The sequence below is a fragment of the Sinocyclocheilus rhinocerous genome, unplaced genomic scaffold (genome assembly GCF_001515625.1).
Source record: "Sinocyclocheilus rhinocerous isolate Xijiao unplaced genomic scaffold, SAMN03320098_v1.1 scaffold807, whole genome shotgun sequence".
NCBI lineage: Eukaryota > Metazoa > Chordata > Actinopteri > Cypriniformes > Cyprinidae > Sinocyclocheilus > Sinocyclocheilus rhinocerous.
The window spans coordinates 973,932-990,151 of NW_015650326.1; the positions used below are offsets into that span (position 1 = coordinate 973,932).

Sequence of the window (16,220 nt, forward strand, 5' to 3'; positions counted from 1 at the left end):
CAAAACATTTTGTTTTACGTGGATATTGGAACGCGAGTGAAGTACATAATAAATAATAATTTGCCATTCAAATATATCGCGAATAAGGAAACATTTGATTTTGTGAGGAATGAGAGACGCAACGTTGGTTTCAGTTTCGTTTTAACCTAAATTAATTTGTTTTGGCTTGTCATTTATACTGCTATATGTTGCTATTCTTGTTCTTTTCTAAATACTGTTAATTGAAAGGTTTTGTTGTGGAGTGAGGGGAACTAAAATAGCCTAGCTATGTTTACAGTGTTTATTATAATGTTTGTAAACATTTCGCGTCGGCATTAGGCCTATTTCTGAATGAAATAATAAAATGCGACTTATACGTGACTTGTTTTTTTCCCCCCTAAAAAACTAATTTTTTAGACGCGTTGCGTATTTTAACCATGCAGCATACCGCTTTAAATATTTTGATAAATTACTGAAAAAATAAATAATTAAATGACTTTTTAAACCGTTTAACTGATTGTATTAATCGGTCAAAATTCTTACCGTCGGTCAACCGCTTAAATGGTTAAAATGAACATCCCTAGGCCTCAGACATCATCATGAGCAAATTACACAACTTGAGCCTTGTTAAAGTAAATAAAATAATAAATAAATTTTCATTTTCAGAAAAACAAACACATAAGGTTTTGTTGTGGAGTGAGGGGAACTAAAATAGCCTAGCTATGTTTACAGTGTTTATTATAATGTTTGTAAACATTTCGCGTCGGCATTAGGCCTATTTCTGAATGAAATAATAAAATGCGACTTATACGCGACTTGTTTTTTTTCCCCCTAAAAAACTAATTTTTTAGACGCGTTGCGTATTTTAACCATGCAGCAAACCGCTTTAAATATTTTGATAAATTACTGAAAAAATAAATAATTAAATGACTTTTTAAACCGTTTAACTGATTGTATTAATCGGTCAAAATTCTTACCGTCGGTTAACCGGTTAAATGGTTAAAATGAACATCCCTAGGCCTCAGACATCATCATGAGCAAATTACACAACTTGAGCCTTGTTAAAGTAAATAAAATAATAAATAAATTTTCATTTTCAGAAAAACAAACACATCCACAAACAAATAGATGAGATTTATTAATGCCAGCAAAACAAATTTGAACACTGAATCGTCCTGTGGGGGAACTGGTGTGTGGTTTCTGTTATCCTTAAATAAGCTCCTCAAGGAAATTAACTTCAGATGAGGCATAAAACATCACCCACACCCTGCAGACATGACATCAGGCTAGTCCTGACTCAACCTTCAGTGGGTGTTCCTCAGCATGAAGAGGAAAAAGTCAAGGATGATGGTGTCATAGCAGTTCTGATTCATCTTTGTGCTGATCCTGCTTTAGTTTGTTGACTTGGCTGTTTAAAATATTTACCTATACATCTATACAATCTATACAGAATTTGACTGTCAAATTGAATGTCTCAAATTTGTCCTTCTACCTCATGTGCAACAAGTTATGCCATTTCTGCGGGGTGTGGTTTGTCCACTGCTTCTGCTTATGAAAGCCAGCAGAGCTCTTGTTCAGTGCTTTCTTGCTCATAGAAGTGATTCACTGGTGTGAATGTCAGTGGCAATACGGCACGATCTGGACAGTCTGATCAGGATGAAACTGTCTGATCAGGGTTTTTTGCATTGATTTGGGTGGAATAATTACCAGTTGATGCACAAAAATTTCAGAAACTGAAAATATTAATTTAAAATACGAAGTTTTGGTTTTGGGTGAAATGGCTTTGAAATGTCTCAGGTGGAATATTTTGATGCCATACAATTATTAATTGAGTGTTGTTTTATTAACTGAATTTTGATCTGGACAGTCTGATCAGGATGAAACTGTCTGATCAGGGTTTTTTGCATTGATTTGGGTGGAATAATTACCAGTGATGCACAAAAATTTCAGAAACTGAAAATATTAATTTAAAATACGAAGTTTTGGTTTTGGGTGAAATGGCTTTGAAATGTCTCAGGTGGAATATTTTGATGCCATACAATTATTAATTGAGTGTTGTTTTATTAACTGAATTTAGTTAATTGATAGTTAAACACCATTTTCGGTTTTGGTTTAGTTTTTCAGCTAAATGAAAACTTTACTTTTGGTTTACAGTGTTTTGTTAAAAAAAATCATTATGGTACGTCACTAAAATTTACAGATTTCAGTCTTTCCTGTGTCATACAAGTTTAATTTCCTTTGGACCCCCCAGTCGATTTTATATGCAGAAAGAACTTTCAATGCGTTCTCCATCCAATTAATGTTTTCATATGATAAATTATTAATTTTATCATACATTTTTTAATTTAATAGTTTTAGTCCGCTGAAATCTGGATTTGTTGTACTGGGTGGCCATTCTTCTTCCTCATGATTTCATCTGTTTCTCTGTAGGATGTGGTGGATCAGGATGATTATTCAGGAGTGCTCTTTCAGCTGGAGGAAGAGCCATTTTCCTGGCCAGGCCCTAAGATGCTTCGTCTGCGTCGCACTTCACAAGGCTTCGGCTTCACTCTGCGTCACTTCATTGTGTACCCACCGGAGTCTGCGGTGAACTCCAATGTTAAGGTAGTGTGCACTACATTCACTGGGGTTTCATAGTATCTGCTTTCTATCATTAATATATTTTAATTCTGTATGTTTTGTATATTTTTAAACATACAAATTAATGTAGTTTTTTTGTTTGTTCTTCTAGGATGAAGACCACGTTCGTAGAGGTAAGTTATCACTTTTAGTAACATAAAACTAACTTAATGTATACTGTATACTGTGCACTATGCACTCTACCGTCTGGTGTATAAATTTTATAAGGTTATTTTGTAACCCAGTGTACTCCTGCCACATAAGGAAAGCTATGACAGTTGAGTGCATGAAGGTTCCACAGAAGTACATGAAGTGCATGAATACAGTAGATGGGCTGAATAAAAATTTTGACAGTAGGTGGTGCTTTTGGAACAGCAGAAATATAGCGTTTCCTTGGTTCCCCTTGTTCCCCTGTAAACTCTACTAGACATTACATGGAGGTAGATTAAAAGAAACTTCTGAAATTTTGAAGGCAGTTAGTTCCCTTCATAGATACATTCATATAAACCCCCAATTCAGTATTTAGGATTTTCTTCCAATATTTTGAGCATAGCGAACAGTAGGGCTGTGTTTAATACATCGATATGACGATGTATCGTCACATACTATTTGACTATACGGGAATAGATACAGCTGTTTCTGTATTGATACCGCAGCACGTTCACAGCAGTGGACAGCGCTTAATTTGAATAAAAGAACAGCATTTAAAATGGAGTGGAAAAATGCAAGGTTTCTAAAAAAAAAAATTGAAGAGAGTATAATATTTAGGCTAAAACAAGGTTTAATCTGGCTGCAGAGGAACACAACTGGGGTTGCCTGATATAAAGAGACATAATCCCTGAAACAGAGCTTCACACTTGCGCGATACGTAAATATCTGCTAAGTGTGTTACTTATTTTTGGCAACCATGTGCTCATGCTCTCTCTCCACTGTGGATAAAAGCGCTGGCTTTCTGAAAACACCAGTAAGTTTTCAGTTTAGCGATCTCCGCTTCAATATTCTATTCTCAGAAAAGTATAATTCATCACGTGTTCATTTACGAGAAAGAGAGAGAGAGAGACTGTGTATTAGGGCTGTGCGATTTGGGGGAAAATATCAAATTGCGATTTTTTTGTATGTATGAATTCCCTCCGTTTTTCTCTATTAACAGTGAAGCTCTGGCTTTAATTGCTTCGAAAACAATGATGTTACCAACTCCTTGCTGAGAAAGATAAATCTTCAGCGGTTAAGCTATTTTATTGAAAAAAATGCTGGGCAGCGCTGAGAAGTGTCTGTGAATGTGTGTGCATAAGCTACAGTGCATTAGTTTAGAACGCTTCTAATTTTAATTTTAATTTTTTAAATGTAGTGTGTTAATTTGTGCAATGATAACCTACCAGCAAATATAAAGATGACTTTATTAATATATTAGAATGAGTACTTTACAATGTAAATTTATAAGAACAAGTACATTATTATTTATGGGCTTAAAAACAAATGCAAACAATCAGAATATTGTACCTGGTGGGGAGTGCCCAGTGTTAGCATGAAACCTATGCCATTTCTTACTGTGGTACACTTATGGAGGCCCTTCATAATGCAGAGGTCAACTGCCTGCTCTGCCAGTAGTTGGCAATGGTCCTATAGTATGCAGTGTTTAATAAACAGCTGTTCCCATATCGGGATACGTATCGCAGGGCTCTACAGTGCGACCATTTGCGACTGAAAACTACTGCGTGCGACTATGAAATAATATTTAAGAGCACCTGTGCGACTGACCCGATCAGCATATTTGTGTTTGCGCTGAGGGAGCTTCAAAGGTTCTAACGAACTTGCGTGTTTCTGCAGCATTGAGTAATGTATCACAGACGTATCCTCTCATTATAACAAACAAAGTGTTGGCAGGGTTTAAATAAGAGATTCATTGTGCAGTGTAGGGAGCTTCGTCGATTATAATGGAGTTTTGTGAGATCGCGATGAACTAAGATGAGTGACAGATTTTAATGATTATTAAGGGAGTTTGCAAATGTGATAGTGATTCAATACAACAGATCATTAAAAAAGAAGGTAATATGAAGTGACTTATATTGTCTGACAACAACACAATTGCCTTATTTTGCTCTATTTCACGTGTGTTTTTGTGTGCCAACTCTGTAGCACAAATTTATTTCTTAAATACTGATTTTATTTGATTGGTAACTTATTCTTATTCTACTTCTTATTCTACTTGTTTTTATTCTGTTGTTTTAATTAGAAATGTTAAAAAGCTTATGAATATATATTTTTGAATTTGACATAAAAGATGACATGCTTTTAATAAAGTTAGAAAAATGCCATTACAAAGGTAAAAACAAAATTCCCTGTAAATCACTTTGAGTCAAATATCGCCTCGTAATGGGAAGGTAAATTTTTTTGATTACTATTTAGAAGGTGCTCCTAAATTTTTGACCGTGCTCCTACATTTTTTAAATTAGGAGCACAAGCGCTCCTAAAAAGAAAAGTAAGCGTAGAGCCCTGCATCGTATTGTGACTTTGCTGGCAATACACAGCCCTAGCGAACAGTGAGTTTGATCTGCCTGGTACTGTATTTTCTCCACTCTCTTCTTTGCGTCCAACTTCAGCATATCCCGTCTCTCGCCTCTGTTAATGCCCTGTTTACAGACTTTGTAGTATTCCACACAAATGCCATTTTGGGAAATAGTTGCAATGCAGCTTATGTGCAAGTCTGAAACAGAGATCAGCCAAAAATAAAACACAAACCGTCCGTTTCTGATTGATGACTGGTGCATCTTACCACCCTAAAAGCTTGAGTGCAGTTGTTCCCTCAAGGATTGCCTTTTATTCAACTTTGTTTGAACTGTTTGAACTTTTGACCTTAGGTGTGTTTTTAAAAATTGCGTCATTTTGTTGCAAAAGACCTTGACTGTTAAAAATGTATTTGATGTTTTTTTCCCCCCTGCAATTTCATCCTGCTGTCAATTATGGATATGGTTATTTTCAAAATTAGCTAGATGGTGAGTTGTCTGAACGACTAGTTATCATATATGTTCTTGCATTAAGAAAGAGCTAGACAACAATATGCAAAATGCCAAAGTGTTGAGTGAACACAGGAGACTTGAGACACATTGAGAAATGCTTCTGGCACTTTGGATGGCTATAGCCTGCTCATAGAAGTTGCGTCTCTGCATTCATCTCCCTTAAAACATCCTCGCTACAGCAATACAGGCTTCTTACTTTTACTTTACTTTTACTTTTAGTCATTTAGCAGATGCTTTTATCCAAAGCGACTTACAAATAAGAAAAGCCGCGACCGCTTCCGCGGTAAACTTCTAAAGCTTCTAAATCTGCTTCAGGACCCCCCACACTGTGTTTTGTCTGTTTGACTTCATTACAGTGCAGATAACAAACTGTGACCTACATAGATTTGTTCGTTTTAAATTATAGTGAGGTTGTAATGCTCGTGGCATTTTAACAAAGCACACTGAATAGAACAAATCACATTCTTGATAAAGAATGAAGAACATGAGGAGGGAAAGAACATCTGTTTGGAAATTTTTGTTTTATTGATAGTGGAAGAATGTTAAGATTCGCCAGGTGCAGGATATAATAGTTCAGGAATGAATGTCCAAATCCAGCATCTCTCCAAAAAGATCACTGCTATATTCCATCACTGGGCCCTCAAATCATGCCCCACTTTGCTCAGAGGAGATTCATGCTGAGCTGTAGGTCTGTGAATTCTTAGTCATTATCTCTGGCCTGTTGTGGTGCACAAACCTTGTTAAATGCTCTTCTGCATGTTTGAGTCGGTGTGTTATGCAAGTATCTGACCTACATATTTCAGGGTTTCTTTAAAATAGACTAATCCAGCATAATGCTACAATGTAGAGCTGTGTAAAAGAGAAGTAATGTCACATCTCTTCTCATGTCTATAGCATAAACTGTATCCAGTTCACTTTTTCTTGTGTAGCTGCCAAGGTTTAAGGATTTGAATCCACTGCATGCTTTTACTTTGGTCATTGAAAAGCATGGAATTGAAACAGGAACTGCTACTGTGGTTCATTATATTCTATGCAGCACAAATATAAAAACTTTTTTTTCAACACCGTGTTATCTTCTGAACAATCTCTAGCTTATAAGAGGGCATAGCACTATGAAACTTGATTTACATTACCTAGAAGAGTCCAAACTAGCTCACGAGTCTTGCATAACATCACTAAAGGTGCCTCTGGGATTTGTATGCAAAACATAGTAAGACAAAAAAACGTACATCAGCATACGTAATAGTAAAATATTCTATTTGCATGGTATGCGAGAACCAGAAATGTTCATGTTCCAGGCCTGTTTTTTATCTGCCTGAAAATGTGGTTACAGGTTTGTAGTAGTGAATTTCTTTGCTGGTTTTAGGTTGTTTTTATTAACCTGTACATGGACTCATTTGTGTCTGTATTTTGCCATGTTGCCGTTGTCATTGTCCTCGTTTCATGTTCTCAGCAACAGAAAGAAACTTGAACTCCAGTGTACATATTGCATAACTGACATACATCTATGTCAAATTTCACTTCTCATGTGGTTGTGGCAAAGCAATCATTAGGATTAGTTTCATTTATCATCAGTGGTGCATTACTATTTTGAGTGTTTTGTTATTTCTGATACCTGAACACATTTTTTGGTTAGTGTGATGTTATTACTATGAATATGAATTATGTGCCAAATGCTAAAAACATGGCAGTATTGGGTGCGTTTCTTCATATTCCTGAGGTAAATGTGTTTTTATGTTTGACAACTGCAGTGTATGACAGTGAACACAAGAGGGCACATTAAATCTTTACAAAAGCTTCATATTGCTAGAGAAGCAGGGCTGTCAGCATAGTATTATCGTGGTATTTATTTGCAATATGTACTGTGTGCATAGTATGCAAATTGTCAGTATAAATAGAATTCCCTCATGACTTAATAACTGGATCTCAAACTACAACAAAGCTACATAATATTTGCTGCCGTCTGGTTTATTTATACTCCGTGTTGATGTTGGTGCTTTTCACATTTGCAAAGTATGAATATCATGCCTCAGGCTTCGAAGCATTGCAGCAATCTCTACAGGCAAGACCTCAAGAAAAAAAAAAAAGAGAAACACAATCGTGACCTGTAGCACACTCAGTCCTGTCTGGAGACTGGAGCCATTACAGTTTTACGAGGATGTCATCACCTGGGTATGGGACATTATGCAGTGACAGAAATGTTCTTGATGATCTCCTCAGTGTTGCCCTTTTCCAAATGTTGAAGCAGTTTATGGTCTCTAAAGGCTAATTTACACATGCACCTGCAGCTCAACTGCACTCTTTCAACTGATCTCAGATCTTCCATTCTTAAATTCCAGAAAAGACTGAAAGCAGCCATATGCCAAGTGGGTTTGTTTGAGTTGGTGCCATGCTGAATTATGGGCACATGAATGCTTCTAAGACTTTGATCAAACAGGTAGCAAAGTCAGTTTTTGTTTGATTCATTTGTAGTCTACAGTTGGGGGGTGGGTTTTCTTTAATGTTTTTGAAAGTCTTTTTTTTTTGTTGCTTTTTTTTAATGAAAAATACAGTAAAAATTTTAATATTGTCAAATATTATTAAAAATAATTGTTTTCTATTTAAATATGTTTTAAAATGAAATGTGTTCCTGTGATGCAAAGCTGAATTTTCAGCATCATTACTCCAGTCTTCAGTGTCACACGATCCTTCAGATATCATTCTAAGGGGCCGTTTACATGACGTTTTCAGCCAAAAACGGGAAACTTTTTATGCATTTTGACTGTGCGTTTGCACGACAACGGCGTTTTGGGGACTGAAAACGCATATTTTAGAAAACGGGTTTCAAACTTGCAAGTTTTTGAAAACGTCACCGTTATCGTTTCCATGTACACCCAATGCGGGAATCTTTGAAAACGGTGACGTCATGCGCGTGCGTAGTACATGTTAGGTATGTAAACATGCGCAGTATGTGTCGATTTTAAAGGCAAGTGTGAACAAACATACACAACAATGGCGGAGTACTGTTGTTGCTTCTCAAGAGTTTGCTAACGCTTCTTCAGCAAAGTGTGGATTTACTTCACCAATATTACAATCAACAGCGGAGACGCATCATATACATCTTATAATCGTCACTTCCCTACAGGTACTGTTTACTAACAAGGTGACAGTGCCAACTACTGGCCTGGCATACGTAATACAGCGTTTTTGGCCGTTTTCGCGGATATGTGTAAATGCAAATCGTTTTGAAAACGTTCTCGTATCCGTGAAACTTTTTAAAAACGCAAGGGAAAAACGTTTCTGTTTTTGACTACACCGTTGTCGTGTAAACATAGCCTAATCTGCTGATTTGCTGCTCAAGAAACATTTATTATTATCATATTATCAATGTTGAAAACAGTTGTGCTGCTTAATATTTAAAATAATGCTATATAGGAGCGATAACAAGGGCAGCAAAGTTGGTGCAATAAATGTGAACGGTTAAATGTGAATATAATATAATAGTAATTCTATTTTGTTGCCTGAAATCAGAAAAAATTTGATCATTAGCAACGTGTCTGAGGCTAATGAATCCGTGAATGTAGTAATTGTTCTTCAAACATTGTCCATTCTTCCCGAAATACATTATTGCTAAGCAGAATTTCAAAGCTATGTATATGTGTGTGTCCATATAGAGAGAGAGCTAAACAGATTTTAACTCCTAATTTGCTGCTTATTGATTGTAAGTAAAGCATTATAAAGCATTAATATGTGTTTTATAAGTACTAATAAACAGCCAGAATGCTAATAAGCAACTAGTTGGTGGTGAATAGCTTCCCTATTCTAAAGTGTTTGTAATGTCACCCACATTGTGCTGCTGTGTGTGTAGCTGTGTCTATTTTAACGCACTCTTAGCATTGTGCTGACATTATTACTATAGCAACCAATGTGGATATAGCGGATATTAACTGTCTGAACAAATGGAATGGCTGTGAAAAACAAATTGTAATTAGGAACAGATCAAGATCAAAACCATAGTAGCTAATTAATGAGGTTGACTGGTCTGTTTAATATTTTTTGCAGCCTCAAAGAGAGATTTAGTGTGCTGACGGTGGATTTCAAGGCAGTTGGTGTCCGACTTTGGATGGTGTATGTATTATGCAGAATCCACAGGTTTATTTCCCATTCAGCAGGCTAACAGAGAGATATTGAACAAAATAATGGGCTGTTGTGGAGAGATCCTCATTCCTTTCAGTGCAAGTAGACATGGGCCAGTGCCTAAGCGTCTCATAGCTGTCATCCTCAGGGAATCTGTGGTGTTAGTTGTTCACTGTTAGATCTGTGATCTGTGTTCTGGCATACTATGGATGAAGCCAAGTATAGCACTCCCTCAGGGACTGAGGGATGTCACATTGAATGCTGGGTCACTTCCAGATGAGGTCCAAGCATTTCCGCTCTATTAATGGGTTAAATGTTTCATTTGAAAAACTGGTGTGATTAAAATATTTATTGTGGCTCAATCTTGTGACTGCTCGCTACTTCCCGGAGCTGGTTTGTTGTGATCTGGGCCACTCGTGACTCTGCTGCTTTTGTTGTTGCCAGGGAGACCGCGGAACAGACTGGAGCCCATGGACACTATCTTTGTGAAGCAGGTCAAAGAGGGAGGGCCTGCTCACAGCGCCGGACTCTGCACTGGTAATTACACCATCATTACAAATGTACAGCACATCATTTTGTTTTGCTTATCAATGTCTGATAATCAAAAACCTGGTAATTTAACTTCATCAACAGGGGACAGGATAGTGAAAGTGAACGGCGAGAGCATCATTGGGAAGACATACTCGCAGGTCATAGGGCTCATCCAGAACAGGTGAGAGTGCGTTAGAATTCATTTAGATGTGTCCTGATAAATGTCTGATTGTGGCCCTAAATATTTATTTCCACTTCCAGTCATACATTTTTGGAGTTGTGTGTGATGCCAAAAGATGAAGATATACTACAACTGGTAAGATTTTACAGTTTTTGCATTTTTATTTGTTTGTTTTATGTGTGTCCTAACCAGGTCGCAACACAGTAAAGCAACTGTTGATCAAAGCAGCAAGTGCCCGAAACATTTTGTTGGTTGCTTGGTTTTAATATATGCGCCATTGTGCTTACAAGCCCCACCCACAGTGAAATCTCATTGGTCCAAAATCCTGCTCCACAGAGATGATAATATTACCATATTTTCCGGAAAATAAATCGCACCTGACTATGTCACTCCGAGTCAGAATTGAATTTTTGAGAGATAAATTTTTTTTTGAATTGGTCTATTTTATAAATGTTAAAATTAACATTTTATTATTAAATTGAGAAATAATGTAAAATATTAGTAAACATAAACATGTATTTCAGTTCCCCTCACTCCACAACAAATCCTTTACAGTGTACAGAACAGAACAGGAATGAGAAAATCTGAGAAATATAAGAACAAAGCAAACAAATTCTAGTGGCATTCATTATAAACTCAATTTATTATTAATGTCAGGCCTAATCAAATTTATTTAAAGTGAAACTGAAACTTCTGATGTTTGGGAAACATGCTATACAAATAAACTTGGGGCTTGTTTATTGGGCAAATAAACCTCTAATTGTCATGCTGCGCATCATTTCCATGTTCATCGTGAACAGGCAAATTGCATGTTGTTGTGCCTGGGTAGGACACAATGTTAGTGCTTCTTCAAATAAAACTGGTCGGAAGCTTCTGAATACATCATTCTAATGAGATCTCTGTATGCACTATATTTTGAGTTTGCATTCGGCAGCACTTGTTCTATTTGCCATGGAAATGAAGGTTCTGACCCATTTCAGAGGAAGGACGCTGCGGGTTGCTCTTGCTCCTCTGAGTGCTGCTTTATCTGGGACTGCTAACCAGGACACTGCAGCCTGTCCTTCTCCAGCGAGCCTCAAACTGCCGCACCATCACAGCTGCCCTCAATTACACTTCATCTGCCCTGCATTCGCTACGACACTTTCCATTACAGACTGTTTTTCATGGGTGTTGCACGTTTCTGGGTCGTATGACTCATGAATGGTGCCGTTGTTTTATCTTGATATATATATATACCAGATCGACTGTAGTTGTTAATCAAGAACTTGTTTGCGATATATTTTAGTTCCTCTATTAAGTTGCTGTGAACTTTTGAACATGCTGTGCTTTGATAGAAAATGATAAACTTGTGTGCTGTGCATTTAGTTGATGCTCTAATATAATGAAGCTTTAGAGTTTGTGGAGGTGAAGAGCAGGATGTTCTCTGAGACAGGATGGAAGCTCTCACTTCATGAAAGGCTGTTTGTGTTGAAGCAGCCGCTCAGCTGGCAGAGAGATGCCAGCTGGGGCCTGGCACATGAGCTCACTCTCTTTCTCTCTCTCTCTCTCTCTCTCTCTCTCTCTCTCTCTCTCTCACAGAGCTCTGATACAGAACCGCTGTGCAGTATATACAAATATATACAGGGCTCTACAGGGTCACCTTTAAATGCGACTGAAAAAATATTTGGGCAGCAGTGTGAGTGGCCTGATCATAGCTCATGAGTATTCTTATATTACAATTAGGGCTGGGTATCGTTCAAAAATAATTTTTTACCTAAAATACCTTGACTTCGATACCAGTTCCTGAACGATACTTTTTTCGATACCAATTTTATGAAATAAATTTTAACAAGATTACATTATCTAAAAAATTTTCAAAGCTTGAAACTTTTCAGCTTGTTGATGTTTATACAAACTCAAAGACTCATCTCCTGAGCCACTGCACAAAGGAACAAAATGTAACCAACACAATAAATCAGTGCAAAATAGTTTTAATAAAGCTCAAATAGTCTTCAGTTTGCACATCTGTTAGGCTACATTTACACTACTTAGTGTTCGTTTTAAAACGCATAGCTCAAAGTATCGAACTCGATATACCCAGCCCTAATTACAATTGGATAGGGATACACCGAAATGATACTGAGTTTAAAAAATACAAGCCAATAAAATAACCACACTTTTATTGAAAGTAACACAATAAAATTGGACAGAAAATATATTTATATTAAATATTAATATATTATTTCTATTCAGTTCTATGCAACAGAATCAGATTCAAGTAATTTTTTTTGACTAATTATCCAAATAATATAAAGTCCTACAAAGCTATTATGATCCGAGCATGTGAGCAGAGCATAGTGGGGAGCAGATCAGTAAACGAGACGGTAGAGTCATTTAACCAGCGTTGCCATGTTACAGCACAGTAGCGCTATTGCAAACAGGAGCAAGTATACTACATAGAAATTTCCTGTCGGTACGTTTTTTTGAGCGGACTTTGCTTTTCCGGTGATCATGAGTGGTTCTTGAGTGGAGCGTTCGCATGGGCCGTGACGATGGCTAGATGGAGAGTGAAACCTGCACGCTGAACACTGCCATATATTTTCAGTTCATATTTTCAGCCGTTTTTTTTCTTTCGGCCAAAAACTCCCAAAATGCATCTACATAATGCAACAGATGTTTCACTCTGCGATTGGCTGCTTTTCATGCCTTCAGTCAAACATTGAGTTGTGAAAAAGTGTGAGCTTTGAAAGTGATGGAATACACTTTAGAGACTGTATGCTATTTTTGTGTATTTATGTTTACTGGTGCTGTTGTTGTAAAACAGGTTAACATGAACAGCCTTTTTTTTTTGCAGCCTATCAAAATAAATTTGGATTATTAGAACGAGGGTCAAAATTAAACCGGGCTTGGGGCAAAAATGCCTCCAAAAATTTATTAATAAATGCCCTCAAAATTAGAGATGGGGGCAAAAAATTCTCCTGTATGAGTTCTTAATATTTTTAATATTTATAACATGATATGGTTAAGCAATGCAAGCTTGAGTGCTGTTTTCCCCAAATATCAGCACGATTACAAATGTCATAATATATTTATGCAACTGTTTGATAAACAAGAATATAATGTGACTTAAAGGTACAATATGTAAGATTTTTTTATTAAAATATCCAAAAACCACTAGAACAGTGTTATATATTTTGCTGACTTGTGTACTTACTAGGGATGTCAATTTTCGATCATTTCCATGATCGATCGCCGTTTAAATTAACGATCAATTAATCGATTAATCGTTAACTTTAATGCAGCAAAATGCGTCTATTGCAGCAGCACGCAGTCACCGGCATGACAGGATGTGCAAAACCCTCTCAAAAAACCCCCCAGCTTTCTTCCATGAACATGATTTCTGCCCGAGTCCCGTCGGATTGCATTGGCTGTGGGGATGAAGACAACAACTCCCATGATTCCACACTCAGTCACGGCGTCATCAAACTACGCCTTTGCCTCTGTTTATTTTGAATACGCGCCCTCCAGCGGCGAAAATTACATATTGTGCCTTTAACTTTATATGGTCACAATATGGTCTATTTTTGTTGTTTCGCCAACAAAAATAATTCTAAACAAAGCCAGAGCAAACAGTTATGCAAACACAGCAGTGTTTTGTTGATGAATGAATCTGCATTTTTTTTTTTCTTCGAATTAATCTGATGGGTCAATGGTCAATGTCCCATTCATATGGACAGTCAGCTTCATTTCTGAATGAATGAGCCATTTTGACAAACACAGTGCTGCCACCTACTGGTGTTTTTTTTATCGTTTTATATTTACATTATATTAATATATTAAAAATTGGCTTTTTTTAGTTAGAAGCACAAAGGCTTCTAAAAATGTAAGCATATAACCTGATATAGATTTGAATATAATAGAGATGTCAGAAAAAGAGTTTATCGAAGATTCTTGAAAGCTTTGTTTTGTTTTCCACAAGTTGTAAATGATTATAGAATTTTTGTAAAAACAACAAAAATTAAATATGACCCAAAAAAAGTTTTTAGGCCTTTTCACACTGAACATGAAAATTTGGCGCAAAGACGCTTTTGAACCGAAACAATAGATCCCTATGGGGCTATTCACACTAGGCACGATCATTCGCAGCACGAAAAAGCGAGGTATTTTTTTTTCCATCCCGTGTGTCTATTTTTTCCCCCCGCCACTCTGCAATGAAACGGGCCGTCCAATTAGATTTGAGCTTGGATCACGTGCAGCTGCTGTTGCACAAAAGGGCGAGAGTGGTGGCGCTGTTTTGAAAACCAGTGTAAACAAACATCGAAATAGAGTATCCCGCAAGAGAGAAGAGGGTGGATGCTGAGTTCTTCTTATCATTTGTATCTGATTACAGATTTTTTTCTCACATGTTCTTTATACAGATATAATTTCTTTTAATTCTCCACTGAATTATGTGATCTGAAGAGCACTGTCCGTTTTCTTCCACGTAAGCGAGTGTTATGAGTCAGAGCGTGTTCAGATCTGTCAATCATGTAATCATATCTCCTGCTAGATGTTGGTGTTAAGCAAAGACATTAATAATCATAAATTTTCAAGTGTAGCTTGATGCTAATTGTATCTCTAATTATATATTAAGATAATTAAGATTAATATCTGAGGAAAAATGCATTGTTGGTCGGCGCCACCTAGAGTGCAGTCGTGAATTAGCAGAAGGCGATCAATCGTTTCAAGCTCGGTATGAAAGCGCCGTTCTTCGGTGATTTGCCTCGCTATTTCGCATCACGCTCAGTGTGAAACAGCCTTTTGGATGAATGATCCCTTTACACATTTTGAAACCCTTATTGTTGTGGTTAAAATGCATTTTGTTCAGGCTGTGCTCAGTGGAATATAATGGAAACATAGGACTCATCCAGGTTCCTTCGGATCACTGACTCTTGTTCTAACTAGTTTGTGTGAATAATCACCCAACATCGTGTTTCTCTGTTTTATTTTAAGTCTGTTCAGTGCTTTCTAATTCGGTCTGCAGTTTCGCTCAGCTCAGTGAGCACATGGAGTCCTGCTTGTTTGCCCTTTAGATTAACTTTTAATGCGTGCCATTTACTGTTGTAAGCATCGTTTGAACTCTCTTGCAGCAGGCAAAGGCATTTCTCAAAGCACCTCTGCTGTTTCATGTGCAGACTGTAGTGGAATAACAATGTTTATCTAGATTACTGAAGAAAAAACACCTATTTATGAAATGAGATGTTCTCATTATAACGTTCAAAGTTAATTGCTTATTGAGTATGAAATTTAAAAATGCACTTTTTTATTCTATTGAACTAAAAAATTTTAAAAAATAAAATGGCTTTTAGTTTTCAAGTTAAGATGCCATATGTGGGGAGTTGAATTTAAAGTCACTAGCTGCTTTCCTTTTTTTTTTTTTTCAAAAACAAGTTTCATTTATTTTTACAATAGCCTTATGATTTTTTGCTCAGAAATTCTGTGTTGTGTATTTAAATTTTTTAAGGCATAAACATTCATTTAATCTATCTTTTAAGTAAGGAAAATTAAACAAATTTAATTTTTTTGGAAAATAAAGGTCATTTAATATTACAATTAAAACATTGAAGAAATATTGTATGATCATTCCTTAAAAATAAGGTTTTAATCATTTTAGTAGTAGTAGTAGCAGCCTGTTACGTACATTCTACTGAACAACAGTAATATATTTCTGCCGCAATGCCTTCAAGTTAAACCGAACTTTTATTTTGACGGATTGCCGTGAATACCTTTACATTTCTGTGTGTATATGATATGAGGAT

The 16,220-nt window shown here is 36.6% G+C and overlaps 1 protein-coding gene across 2 annotated transcripts in view; it reads left to right on the forward strand.

Moving 5' to 3' along the window:
• Positions 1–16,220, forward strand: part of arhgap21b (Rho GTPase activating protein 21b) — a 75,868-nt gene that overhangs the window by 30,095 nt on the left and 29,553 nt on the right. For both annotated transcript variants that reach the window (XM_016516740.1, XM_016516741.1), the window contains 5 exons: positions 2,410–2,583; positions 2,711–2,732; positions 10,176–10,268; positions 10,365–10,443; positions 10,524–10,578. In XM_016516740.1, coding sequence (XP_016372226.1) covers positions 2,410–2,583; positions 2,711–2,732; positions 10,176–10,268; positions 10,365–10,443; positions 10,524–10,578 — 423 coding nt within the window. The remainder of the gene's footprint in view (positions 1–2,409; positions 2,584–2,710; positions 2,733–10,175; positions 10,269–10,364; positions 10,444–10,523; positions 10,579–16,220) is intronic.